We start from the raw sequence: 14,593 nt of genomic DNA on the forward strand, positions 1-14,593 counted from the left end.
TATATATATATAATAATTTGCCTTGCCTATGAAGCATCGTATATATAATTGATGGTAATGTATTATACACGTACACACACACATATATATATATATATATATATATATTATTATATAATTGGTTTTTGTGTTATCTAAGCAGCATACATTAATAAATTCGCCTCAATCAAGACCGATACTAAGGTATTATAATACACAATTCGATGTCTAATAATTAATATATATATAATCAAGACCGATACTAAGGTATTATAATACACAATTCGATGTCTAATAATTAATATATATATAAAAAAGCTGTATAAATGGACACAATAATGAATTAAAAACATTAAACCTTTATTTCCTTGTGTCGAACTTAGCTTTCTTTTGAACTACCATGTTTGTCGGTCGTAAAGTGTTATCTTTTGTTTTATTTACCGAATATTTGGTTCTCATGGAAAAACATCAGAAAATGTAGAGTATTCTGCAGTATTCAAGAAAATAATGTGCCCGAATACAACTGGCGATTCCATTATTTTACACAGTAAAAAAAAGGCCTATGTTACAGTTTCGCCCATTATAGACGGTTTGCCATGTTGGTATTCAGGCACATGTGGGATGTATGCACTCTATGGAGTGTCTGCTCTACTTACCCTGTGTCAAACCTCGCCACATTTCCATGTCACACTCACACACACGTTGCTTATGTCACACACCCGCTTCCTACAGTATCAAACACACCGCATCGGTGTCTAACACAAACGTTTCTAGTATGTGAAGCTCATGCGGTTTCCATTATCAAAAACACAACATAATTTTTCTTAAATTGCCTAAGCCTTGATTGAAAGATTCCAATTCATTATCTAGATCATTTTACAAACATTACAATATGCATTTCTTATACAACATTTTGCTCCTGGTGCTGTGTGCTGCCGATGATACTGGTGAAAATGACGATAATAAAAAATTGTGAAAATGATAATGTTGTTCATTATAATGGCGGTGATGGTGATGACGTCGATAACGACGATGGTGGTGAACTTTGCTGATAAATAAGTCAACGGCAATGATTTTAATTGATTGACGGAGATTTAATCATGATCTGTGAATCCGACAAAATGCGTTTGAAAACACCGTTTCAATTTTCTTCAAACTGCACAAAAAAATTGTCAAATGATTTCTAATCGTATTTCAGACTTGAGTAATCAATAGAGGGCAGTATAGGCCTATATGGTTTTTAACGATTTACTGATGACAAATATAGGTTTCTGGTAGGAGCATGAATATACTGCAGAATCTAGCGTTTGTTAATCTTGAGTTTGTTGACAGTACTACACCTAAGTTCGAAAGGGTAAAAATTACTCTAAACATAGTCCATTTTCAGACAAGGTGCTATCAGCCATTGGTCATCTGTCAAAACGTCGGATCAATTATCAACTCCTTGATGAAACTACATTCACACTTTACTTGGCACCCGACTTGGAATGCCTGTCAAATGCAATTAACTGAAATAAACCTTAATACATTTCATTTTACAGATATTGAACCTTAGCACATTAAATTTTACAGAACAATTCTACTACCACAGCATAGAGTACCGGTATATCTGTGCAGGCGCAGTATACTCAAAACTTTAGTACTTCGGCGAGGCTTTTCCAAACAATAAATGCAATAAAATATTTGATTATGAGGTAGTTCGATATTAAGCTACTATGTCGATTTTGCTGTCTCAGCAATATTTCTCAAAGTAACTACAATACCGGTTTGATGCAATGCCATAGCCAGAATTTTCAATAGGGCGGGTCAATATCAGGGTGGACACATTTTACGCATAAATTCAAATATTCTTTGAAAATGTGGAACCATTCTTTGTATAATGTGGACCCAATAGAACAATTGTGCGGGACTGTCCCAACTGCCCTCGGATTGCTTTCATGTGTCAAAGATTACATTATTTTTTTGCTCTTATTACTGATGACCAATGAAAGGTACATGCCGTACTCGCACAAATAAGCACCCCGTTTGAATAAGCGCCCCTAAAAAATATAATCATACAGTAAAGTACATCACCAACTTAATTTTCTGCATCAACTATTCGCATCTATCTTAGCATTGTCGGTCTATCAGTCTCCCTTTAAGTTTAACATGGTTGTCAGTTTGATGCATCTTTAGAATCCCGTTCTTGTTTTATTGCTACCCTTTTTGGATTTAGAACTACAGTGTTTAATATCTAAAAAATAAAATACTGTATGGCCATTTTCAGTCAACAAAAATAAACTGATCTCATCAGTCGCATATCTAAGCAAGAAACTCTGCAATGATCCTACTAATCTGAATTGGCAGATGGTCAACACGCTTACCACCACCACCACCACCACCAACTTCATCTGATACTCCCAACATTCTTGTCATGAGCCATACTCTCTCGACGATTACATATTCTTCACCAAAACCATTCGTTTATCATCGATTTAAAAAAAGTGCCCCTTGAATTTTCCAATTTCCCATAAGCATCCCTTCAATTTTTATCTATTTTTGCATAAGCGCCCCTTCAATTTCCACTCTGTTTTCATAAGCGCCCCGTTTGAATAAGCCCCTCAAAAAGAGCCAAAATGTTTTAAGCGCCCGGACGCTTATTCGCGCGAGTACCGTATTTAGTCGAAGAAACTCCTCGGGGTTATTGTCATAACGATTTATTGCGTGATCATAAAGGCTTATTGATCCCAACCAGGTTAGACAAATCGTAATTCTACTGAAGTTAGAATATTAATAGAATGTGTTGAGAATGATGTTGCTTCCATCAGTTTTGCTTACAGTCAATAAGGGTGGGGGTGGGAATAAATACACGTTTATTCGATAAAGGCGTTTATTCCAAATGAGTCTTTGAATGAGGTGTTTATTTCAAGCGGGGCGTGCAGTATTGTACTCTGAAAATACACAAACCTATAATGTGATAATTTTTTACTTAAATTTATTTTTGTCACCTACAATATTCAGATATGACAAGCCTCACTTAAAAATGCCATGTCATAATTACTATTTTGATAATTACAATTTAACACCAATTTTACTTTGAAGCATTTTAAAATGAATAAACTATAGTAAAGGTTTGTGTAATACAATCTGTTTTTGTCTTTCAGGTGGTAGCGGTAATATCGATACTATTCATTGTGTTATCAACAATAGGACTTTCATTGAATACAATTGATAACTTTACAGTAATTGATGAAAATGGAGACGAACATGAAAACGAACATCTTGTTATGGTCGAAAAGGTGTGCATTGCCTGGTTCACCTTTGAGTACGTTCTACGTTTGGTATCAGCACCTGATAAATGGAAGTTCTTCAAAGGTGTGCTGAACATGATCGATCTTATGGCTATCTTACCATTTTATATCACCCTCTTCGTTACCAACGAAAAGGTCCTAAAATTCGATAATGTACGGAGAATCATCCAGATTTTCCGTATTATGCGAATTCTACGGATTCTGAAATTGGCTAGACATTCTACCGGGCTACAGTCCTTAGGGTTTACATTAAAGAGAAGTTACAAGGAACTTGGCTTGCTCATTTTGTTCTTAGCGCTGGGAATATTGTTGTTTTCCAGCCTGGAGTATTTTGCAGAAAAAGATCAGCCACAAACAGATTTTACAAGCATACCAGCAGCTTTCTGGTGGGCCGCAATTACAATGACCACTGTTGGGTACGGAGATATCTACCCTGTTACAGAACTTGGAAAGGTAATTGGTGCAGTGTGCTGTGTTTCTGGCGTACTGTTCATTGCTCTACCGATTCCTATTATCGTGAATAACTTTTCTGAATTCTACAAAGAACAAAGTAAGCAAGAGAAGGCATTGAAACGACGCCATGCTTATGAAAAAGCCAAGAAAAATGGTAGCTTGCTCAGCTTGGTTAGCAGTGATAATGACGTTGACTTCGCTACGATTGATGTTATCATTGAATCAGCAAGGAATAAGGCTGACAACAATGCATGTGAAAATAGAATGCCACCTCCAGGATGTAGTAGTAAGCTCGAAAATAACCAGGACGCTTCTTCCTGTTGCGGAGCTGTTGGTCTCGAATTTCAAATGATACATGTCGTGCCAGAGGTGGATGTGAAATCATGTCACTCCGCTGACAAATTGCCGCCACCGAGATATCCTAGAAATCGAAGCCTCAGCTCAACCACTTATACTGATCACGCTAACCGTCAGAGTTCAAGTAGTTTGGCATCTGATCCATACACGTCAGTTGACTACCCGGATGTTCAGATGTCTCCTCATCGTCATAACACGTGTCATGTACATGATGAGTATGATACTAATGGTTTACATCCATATATTCATAGACAGCATATACCAAGTTTAGGGCAGCTCAATAGACAACGGGGGATGGACATGATCTCTTCAGAAGTTGCATCAGATGGCAGTGATAGGCTCATTCCAAAAAATGAACATTGCCAGCCACAACACAATGAATACGATGTTACACCAACCACTGATGACGCACGGGAAGCCGATGAGACAGAGCCACTACTTCGCAGACATTCACCTTTAAAACAAGTCAAGAGCAACGCTGACAACGAAGGCGTTGTTGATAACAATGAAGGTATCGTAGTGGTGCAGAAGTTAGATAATGGATACACAACGACTTGGATAAAAGCTGATCAAGAAGGGAATGGACCCGTCAGCTCACCGAAATCACTAAAGCCGGCATTAAGAACCGCCCTTAGCTCAGGTGATGACAGACCAAAGTCACCAGCCAGTCCTGATACTCAAAGCATTAAATGTTCGAAACCAAAACGTGTAACCATAGATGATGAAAAAGATAATGAATCTTCAACAAATTCAGAGGGTAGCCTAACAAGTAGTCCTCAACCACGCCTTGCAAAGAAATCCGCGGGGAAAGGCAGGTGTCGTAAGAACAAGATGAGACCAGGCTTGCTCAGTGGCATCACAACTGGATTGCGACTGTGTAATCACAAGCCATGGCAAAGAGAGCCATCGTCGCCTGAGCCAAAACCCACCAGTGACAGTTGTCCTTCAGATGGTCAGATTACTACCCCACCACGCCAACGAACTAACAGGACTGATGTTAGCAGAACCGCGTCCGATTCCTGTAAAGAAGGCAGAACAAAAATAGCCGAAAATGGGCAAAGGACCGTCGTTAAAGATATAAGATTTGGAATGTCGCCAGACCTGACAGCATACCGTCAACGAAGAATGTGTAAAGAAAACAATGGAACGACGTGCTCTCAAATGAAGTCTCGATCACTCGATGAGTCCACTTTGCATGCTACTGGAAATGAGAGTAAACACGCTATTTGGTTTCACTACGCCTCCGAGAATTGGGACATGCCACTTGCAAGGTCCAAGACTCAGCAGCCTGTTGAAAATAGCAGCTAGTTTAGATGTGATGGTTCAGTTCGCCATGCCTTCATTTTGGTCAATTTAAAAACGTCACCAATTGTAATCTTCAGCCTAATAATGAAATAATCATTTATTCAGTAAGCCTATAGAAATTAAAATCCCAGTAGTATAGGTTTGCTTTTATACCTCAACATTGCAGAAGATCATGTCTTTTATGTCTTAAGTGTTTTTTTTTAATTGTAAAACGTCGATAGTCTATGCACATAGAGGCCTATATATTAAACAAAAAGTGTGTGTGGCAACAGTAACTTACAATCTATAAACCCATGTACGTGCATGTATATTTACTGAATGTATATTACATAATAGGGAAAATATAAAACTTATAAATGATATGAAGTAATATGTTATACAATACGCATGTGTATAGAATAGAATTTTCTACCAGAGCAGAGTAATTATACCGGATGCCATTCTATTACCGTAACTAAAAAGGACATTACTATTATTGCATCATCGGACAGTACAGAAACATTAATTTATGGAACAAATATTGTGTTTCACACTTATTTTGCGTGTATTAATAATATTTTATAATGTATATATATATATATATATATATATATATATATATGTATATTGTGTATATATATACATCCATACATATATATATGTATATTATATATATATATATATATATATAAAAACATATATTGCCTTGGTTTGGCTCTGTAATCATTAGTGGTAGTGGGACTGGTTTGGGCCCTTCCTAAGCTGGTCAAACGTTTCTTTTGGGTCTATACCCCAGCTGCACTGATGAGTCCTGGAAGGCCGAATCGGATCCGTCTGCAGATATTGGGATTCCTTCCAGTGGATACTTAGTTGTTTATTTTGTCATTCTGATCGGATTTTCTCTACTGTTCCGTTTTAATTATATATATATATATATATATATAAAAACATATATTGCCTTGGTTTGGCTCTGTAATCATTAGTGGTAGTGGGACTGGTTTGGGCCCTTCCTAAGCTGGTCAAACGTTTCTTTTGGGTCTATACCCCAGCTGCACTGATGAGTCCTGGAAGGCCGAATCGGATCCGTCTGCAGATATTGGGATTCCTTCCAGTGGATACTTAGTTGTTTATTTTGTCATTCTGATCGGATTTTCTCTACTGTTCCGTTTTAATTATATATATATATATATATATATAAAAACATATATTGCCTTGGTTTGGCTCTGTAATCATTAGTGGTAGTGGGACTGGTTTGGGCCCTTCCTAAGCTGGTCAAACGTTTCTTTTGGGTCTATACCCCAGCTGCACTGATGAGTCCTGGAAGGCCGAATCGGATCCGTCTGCAGATATTGGGATTCCTTCCAGTGGATACTTAGTTGTTTATTTTGTCATTCTGATCGATATATAATGTATTATATAATGGGTATTTGCATTAACTTAGCAGCATACATTAGTAAATTGGCCTCAATCAAGACCGATTCTAAGATATTATATACACAATTCGATGTGTATTTAATAATTAAATAAAAGCTGTATAAATGGACACAATAATGAATTAAAAACATTAAACATATTACCTTGTGTCTAACTTAACTTTCTTTTGAACTACCGTGTTTGTTGCTCGTAAAGTGTAATCTGTTGTTTTATTTGCTGAATTTGGTTCTCATGTAAAAACATAACACGATATAATACTTATTTGCATAAAATACGATATTTATTTTGAAATACAAAAATGTTACAAAATCAAATTCGTATAATAGACCTATAATCCTGCCTTATATACAAATACTATAAGTAAGTATATAAATGCACAGGGTGGGGGTGGGAGAAAGTGGGGGGAAATGTAAATTTTTAGGGTGAGGGGAAAATATGATTTCCAATAGCAGACCGGAGATACAATTATAATTTATAAAGTCACATTAACGTGTAACGCTTCTGTCCATGTGTTTCTTATTTTTATTTAAATGCTCAGTGTATTTATATCAAACTGTAATAAGTTTGTGAAATGCATTGTTTTTAAGTGGCCAGTGGCCTTGAAATGACAGACCGATGGGAGCATTTAATTTTCTGGGCGAAATTTCTCCTTGGACCATCTAGCGCCACCACTGATATTGTTAGATTTTCCGTTGTGAAGGGACCCTCGTAATCGACTACTAATGCATGGGGTCCATAACAATACACTTTCTCGCCCCCGGTCCCGTGAATCGTTGTCACGTTACTGTGATCTCATTGCAACTACATATGTCAATCAAGAAAGAGCACCGTGATTAATACTGCAAGCATAATTATGAGCAGAATTGGTTTGGGTAGGCGGGGCAATAATACCAGGTAAATACTCGATACAGCCTGGTACATTAATATCTCTTGTCAATAGGCCTAAATCATTTTTGGGTTGCCCAAAACAAAGAAAGCATTATACCATTTATCCCATACTTAAATATTAATGTATGTATACGGAAACTCAACAAATGTTAATAAAAACTTCACATAGTTTTGAAAAGCACATAGTAAGTTTGGGGAATAACCTGGAACATAACTTCTTCTACTCCTGTCTCTCCCCCCCCCCCCCCAGTGGGACCAGGTAAGAATATTAAATATTGAATTTGCTGATCGTAGTTGTTGGTTGCTGTTTGTTGTTATTGTTGGTTGTGGTGGTTATTGTTGCTAATATTTATATCGTTGGCTGTTGGTTGGTGTCGTATGTGGATATGAATGTGTTTGTTATTCCTGCTGCCTTGCAAAAGATCATCTATTTAACGAACATTAGCAATGTGTTATAGAATAAAGTAGTTTACAGAATATCAACCAACTATATTCGTTAATTTTAATTGTCCACGTGAATCTGAAGCCAAACATGTGAAGAGATGGTCATCATCTCCTTATCTATCATGAAAATCGTCACCTTCTGTTTCAACATGCTGAAGTTGATGTATTTATAGAGTAATGAGTAGATAATTATTAGAAGTACAAAAGCAACAACAGCAACAGCATCAGTAGCAAAAACAGCAGCAGTTGATTCTACAACTTAGTGGTAATAAAAATGTTAAAACAATAATATTTAGAACCATTACGTCTAGTGCCACCGAGAGGGGGGCAGGGGCAAGATCCCAGGGCCCAAGTTTACCTGGGGGCCCAAAGAAATTACAGGTATAGCATTTTTTTCAATATTTATTTCAAAGATAATAAATACTATCATGGGCCCTCAATAATGGCATGGGTCCCCTAATAATGGGCCCTTCCAGATTGACAGGGCCCCTGAAAAAAAATGTTTGTGCCTTCGACGCAATCTTTCTCGTGTTTCGCACTCATAACTGGGGCCCACACCAACTCTTGGCCCTGTTATAGTTTCTCCTCTGGGCGGCCCATACGTCCATGGTCCATGAATTCATAATTGGAAAACAAACTGCAACTTTCTCTGCTCCCTCTAGAATGTTATCTAGTTGTGCTGCAATACACTGTAGACAAACATTCAATGCCACAAAATCATACCAGGTACCCACTTACTACTTCGGGTAGACAGACACATTTTTGTCAAGTGCCTTGTCCAATACAAAAGCCAAATTCACAGCCAGGTTGTCAATGTCGGACCTTAACTACTTACAGTAAATATTCATATAACTTTTAGACAATGTATCAATTTTGTCACAAATTATTTTATTCATATTTTACAAACATACCTTTACATACTATCTAGACGAAAAACCAAAATTACACCAAAATTATCACCAAATTATATACATATTCTAGAGTATAAAAATGCACAGAACACACGAAATGTAGCATAAAGTTCTTAATTTCCGTTCTCAATGAAGTCTACTTCACGAAACAGTTGAATGAAAATTAATTCTCAAAGAAAAATCGTTCTCAACGAAACGTACCAGTCGAATATTTTGTTGAAAACATGAGGACTATTATTATGAGGGCTTTCCTCCTCTGTGTCCACTGTCTTACCATAAATCGTAGAAATATTTGATTATATATTTTGGATAATTATTGCATTAAACATAAAATCCATGACTATTTAGGAAAAAATTTTCATAATTTAATTAATTTCAAATTAAACTATAAAAACTATTACAATTATAACAATAATAAGAACACAACTGTATGAAATGTCAAGATTAAATTAGGGCAGTGCCCCAGTTTTGTAACCGCATTTGCTAAGGGAATCAAACATTTTTATACTTAACCCTTGTCCAATATTATGTCCACATTTTCCATTTACCACTTCATTACTGTATACATAACATTTAATTGAACGAAAATCTATATTAGCCTGGTTTCATTAAAATCGCTACACCGTCACTACAGTGCTTTCAGTGCAGTCGTTGTACTGAGGAGCAGCAATGGTGCAATCGGGAAGGCCCCTTGATTAGACCGACCAATCAGCTTCACCGAAAGGTAGCAGTTGTATGGAAACCAGGTTGTACCGGCGGCACCTACCAAAACAAGTAATAGTAAATTTATTAATGAAAAAATAATTTTTTGTTTAAAAAAAACTCTCATATTGACTCAAATAGTAACACTGAAACAAACTTTATCCTAATAAAAGCCCAAAATTTAGCATATCGTTAACAGATAAATAGACTGGATTTTGTATGTTTATAAACAAAAATACTAGTGTAAACACATTTGTACTCGCTTACAAATTGTAACATTTAATTTACTTTATACAGTACGCAAATAACCATGGTTTGTTTAAGTACTAATTCTAGTAATGAATTTTAAGAAAAACAAAAATCATATTTTCTTAAAATAAATAAATGTTGTCTGTGATAAAACCTGAAAAAACATTCCTCACAATATCAATTACAGTTTCTATTCAAATAAACGCACCTTCAGAGCCCTATAAATGCCACCCTCAAATAAATGCCCAGGGGGGGAGGAGGTTATTATTTCTATAAAACAAAATACCCCCCCCCCCCAATGACCGTAAAATAACCAATGGCAGCAACGTTCTCCTCAACACATTCTATTAATGTTCTACTCCATTAGAATTACATTTTTTCTAACCTGGTTGGGCTCAATAATCAAATTTATGATTACACAATAAAACAGTGTAGTTCCACATTTACAGTAAAATTAAGGGGAGTTTATTCGAGTACATAATACATATCCATTTTACACCCCCAAACAAAAATACATAAATAAATGCCTCCAGCAAAATAAACGCCACCTTCGAAACCTTCAACATTCAAATAAATATGGTATAACACTAAATTTAACTGCTCATAATAAACAGCATTAATTAGGTCATCTACATTCAATGAGAGACAAATCAAGGGAATATAGTTGTCACTGTTTATAGACACTTACTACAGGACAAAATTTGTTCATCAGCCAAGTGTCTTTGCGCAAAAGAATACAAACAATATTTATGTGTGGCTGTTTATTTATCAATCTATATTTATTAATAATTGAAAGCTAAAAACTTAGATAAATATACAACGTTTAAAGCAATTTAAATTGTTGAAATGTTTATTGCTCAAGTTATCTGCACAATTTCAAGATATGTTCCATAATTTTTGTCTATAAATTTCAAAAATAAATAAGCATCAACTAAAACAAGTCTAAACTAAAATATGAGCTATAAACCATTTTCAATGCTCAAGATCACTTACATCCTACCAACATTAAAGCTATAATAATAGTACATCATTCAGCTGAAACCAAGATGAGTTTTTGAATACTTTTCCAGACTTTCCTGTCTGTCGTAATACCGTTTTGTTTTTTGTTTTTTTTTTGGTTTTTGTTTATTTTTTGTTGGAACCATTCTCAAAGTAAGATTTCAACATATTTAAAAGCCTTCACTGCTAATGTTGTGTCCTATTGTGAGATCCAACTTCAATATCGGTGAACTCTCAAACAATAATACATTTTATTGGAGTGATGTTTTGCCCTACATATGTGTTATCGTACCAAATACTCAGTACGTTTCCAAAAACTTGCCAAAAAAAAAATTGCAAGTGATTCGGTTAGGAAGCGAACTGACAAATTTCAGATAAGACACCTGGTGTCGTAACCACTAGACCACTAAGCTTGCGCTTAGTGACTAGTGATGAGTCTAAACCTAAAGTCGATAACACGTCAGATAGGGCAAAAACACCACTCCTATGATATTTTCCTGATGCAAACACACTTTAAAATTATGAAAATACATTCTTAATACATTTCAACAAATGACAAGAGTACAGCCATTACCTGCAACCTCATGAATAATGTAAGAGAGATATCAATTCAGTATTTAAAATAAATTTCAAAATTTAACATTTTGAAATTCAATTAAATATTTACCTAAGTTAACACAATATTTTTTAACATTAACTTATTCATATAACAAATATGTTAAATGAAATTTATCATTAACACATTTACTGCCATGCAAATTTGACATTACATATGATAGTAAAATAAAGCCTGACAATGAGGGCCTGAAAATAATATCACCAATAATTTAAAAAAAAATAACCAGAAAATACAGCAATTGATAAACTATGATGATATTAAATAAATATAAAATTGTTATTCTACATAATTCATACAGTACTGTACCTCTAATTCGTAACCTGTACTCAACCTCTTCATTAATGGGTGAAATTGCATTTACATTTTTCTCTTGGTAAATGGCTGCGAAAATTACACCATACAAAAATGGCACTCAATATGTTATACTTGTAGGTTCACCATCATGATTGCAAACAATTTAAACAAAAATAGAAATTTCATTTTTAATAAAAACATCAGGAGGAGGGCAGTATCATGAAGGGACCTACTTCTACCCTTTGACAACTTCTTCAAGCTTCTCAAGGAACAGTTGATGGTCATGTAGTGATGCCAACAGGCCGTGTTCATTCTTCTCATCGCCTTTAGATGCGTAATTGTAATTAACAAGTTGGCCCTGGAGAGTTGTCATTTGTTCATGAGATGCACGGATGATGGCATCGCCGGCACATATATCCCATTTCTTGATCAAGGTGGTATGTACGTAGGCATCCGCAGTACCATCAAATAATGACAATACTTTATAACCTGTCAAAGAAAAGTGTAGCAATTTCAATGATGAACAGATAGAAGATGACTAAATTTTTACATTTTAATATTATAATTAATAATAAAACAACTGAATGAAGAAAGGTTTATGTGTGCATAATGATTTTTATGCTTGAGGACTGTACGTTGTAGTTGAGTTGTTGCAATTATGTCAGATATTTTTAATGGCCTGGACTAGGGAGGTTTCGATTGCACGATGACGGTAGGACGTATAACGTAATGACGTCACTAAATGTCATCTACGCATGCGAGAACGTGAAGTTCTCGTCGCGTGTATTCTAGGACGCAATTTGGCCAAATCTATGTATGCAGAGAACGTAGGACGTTTGGTAGGACAGTCACACATGAGTGATTCCGTTCTAGCATCGCGTTGTCAAACAAATTAAAAGCTCCCTAATATCAGTGCTTGGCCAGGGCTTTAAGCTCTGCCTACGCTATCAAACTCTATGTGACAAATACCTTTGATATGCCCATATTTGGATGTAATATGACATCATCATGCCCATATATGGGCACATCCACACAAGTTTGTCACATGAAATTTAATAGTTTGGACAGAGCTTTAGTGAGCAGTGTAATATTTCTAATTTGAATTTATTAATACTTCTAGTGATATTATCAATTTGTTATATGAATTCAGCACAAAAAGTACATTTTTTCTTGTCAGCTTCTTGTTATATACAACTGTAACAATGGCCTTATGTATGTCAGAATGATGACAGGGAATACACTGCTTACTCCCCTAAAAAGTATTTCGACTAGTACAGCAGCATGGTAATAGCTGATACTTTGAAAAACAATTTTTAACATACCTGCTCCCCCTGCTGGTATTACCGTAGTCTTTTCTCCAAACGACTTATGCGCAACATCCTCAACCGCGCCTTGGTGACTTCTAGACACAATAATCACAGGGTTGACAGCCCCATCTTCCCGGCTCTGTGGTTTCTCTAAGCCATTAGACTTAGCCATATCAACCCAAGCCCACTCTAAAATAATAACAAAGTACCACAATTAGCTTGGTACTGTATGAATATCTGAATCATCCAAATTGATTAAGGTTAAGCTAATAAATAACACAATCCTCCTGCCCCTTTCCCTAAACAAAATCCCTTTCAATTCGAATTATAACTGAAGCTAGATGTTTGTATGACAGTTTGTAATTATGCAATGTTGATACTACTTCATACTACCATACAATAACTAAGTAACACTTGCTCAGCTTAAAAGTACCTATAATGTTGCTGACTTCATCAGCCAATTTCAGCAGTTGGTATAAAATTTTACCTTTTCCTACTAGGTACCGGCAAGGAAGTGTAAACTATGCAGGTTTTTAGTGGAATTTCCGGAAACTGGAATGATATTCATCTTTTTTAATTGAGTCTCTCTTGAAAACTATTGATCAAACATAAATTTTAAAAACACCTTTGTAAAGCTTATTTCATTATCTTTCATATGGTACTAAATATGTTCAAATCCATTCACAATAAACATATATAAAACGTACTAGAAGTATAGTCACTCAGTAGAGAATTGGGTTAGTGAGTACAGCAAACCTGGCGGCGCCGCGCACAGCCAATGAAAGTACCTATTGAAAACTATGACAGCGGAGGGAGGCCGTTAACAAAGGAGAATAGCCAATTGCAAAAATATTTTCTCCAATAATTGGGCTTCAACTAGGTACCAAATTTAAAGTATTTCTGTCCTATTTTGATATCTAAAAATCGCTAGGAAACTTTTTCAAAACTTCAGATCTAATTTTGAGCTATTTTTCGTGTGATGACCCCAATAGAAATACCCATCAAAATAAAGCTTAGGATGTAAGCTTTTCAAAGAAGAAGGAAGGAGAACGATTGATGGAACGGCGAACCGCCGCCGCCAGAAAATCGATGCTCACTTGTTTAACTCTCAAGCTGAAAAATAAGCCAACCAGACGACAAAACACTATGGTGGATGTCACAGTTGACGCGGACGATGATCCGTTTCAACCGTGGATACTTCGTGAAATCGGTATAATAATTATTTTTGATTATTAAGTTAACTCTAATATATATATATTTGAAGGGAACTGCCATTTTAAATATTACTTTAAAAATGCCGTTATCGGCGTCACTGGCTAAGAAACTGCGTTTCCACCGCCAATCCATTCTTCGCAGTGATATAGGCCTAGGCTAGGCCTAGGT

At 35.8% G+C, this 14,593-nt stretch overlaps 2 protein-coding genes across 2 annotated transcripts in view; one reads left to right on the forward strand and one right to left on the reverse strand.

Annotated features, from left to right (window-relative positions):
• Positions 1 to 3,116: 3,116 nt before the first annotated feature.
• LOC117122246 (potassium voltage-gated channel subfamily B member 2-like) lies at positions 3,117 to 5,952 on the forward strand. The gene has a single exon (XM_033267778.1). The coding sequence runs from the start codon at positions 3,246 to 3,248 to the stop codon at positions 5,385 to 5,387; it is 2,142 nt and encodes a 713-aa protein (XP_033123669.1). The 5' UTR covers positions 3,117 to 3,245; the 3' UTR covers positions 5,388 to 5,952.
• A 5,983-nt stretch (positions 5,953 to 11,935) lies between these two features.
• Positions 11,936 to 14,593, reverse strand: part of LOC117122213 (inositol monophosphatase 3-like) — a 5,286-nt gene continuing 2,628 nt past the window's right edge. The window contains exons 4-5 of the mRNA XM_033267723.1: positions 13,226 to 13,399; positions 11,936 to 12,392 (exon numbers count right to left, since the gene is read on the reverse strand). Coding sequence (XP_033123614.1) covers positions 12,139 to 12,392; positions 13,226 to 13,399 — 428 coding nt within the window. The 3' untranslated portion in view covers positions 11,936 to 12,138. The remainder of the gene's footprint in view (positions 12,393 to 13,225; positions 13,400 to 14,593) is intronic.

The sequence above is a fragment of the Anneissia japonica genome, unplaced genomic scaffold (genome assembly GCF_011630105.1).
Source record: "Anneissia japonica isolate Jap-2015-1 unplaced genomic scaffold, ASM1163010v1 scaffold287708_len1499824_cov190, whole genome shotgun sequence".
In the NCBI taxonomy this organism is placed as follows: domain Eukaryota; kingdom Metazoa; phylum Echinodermata; class Crinoidea; order Comatulida; family Comatulidae; genus Anneissia; species Anneissia japonica.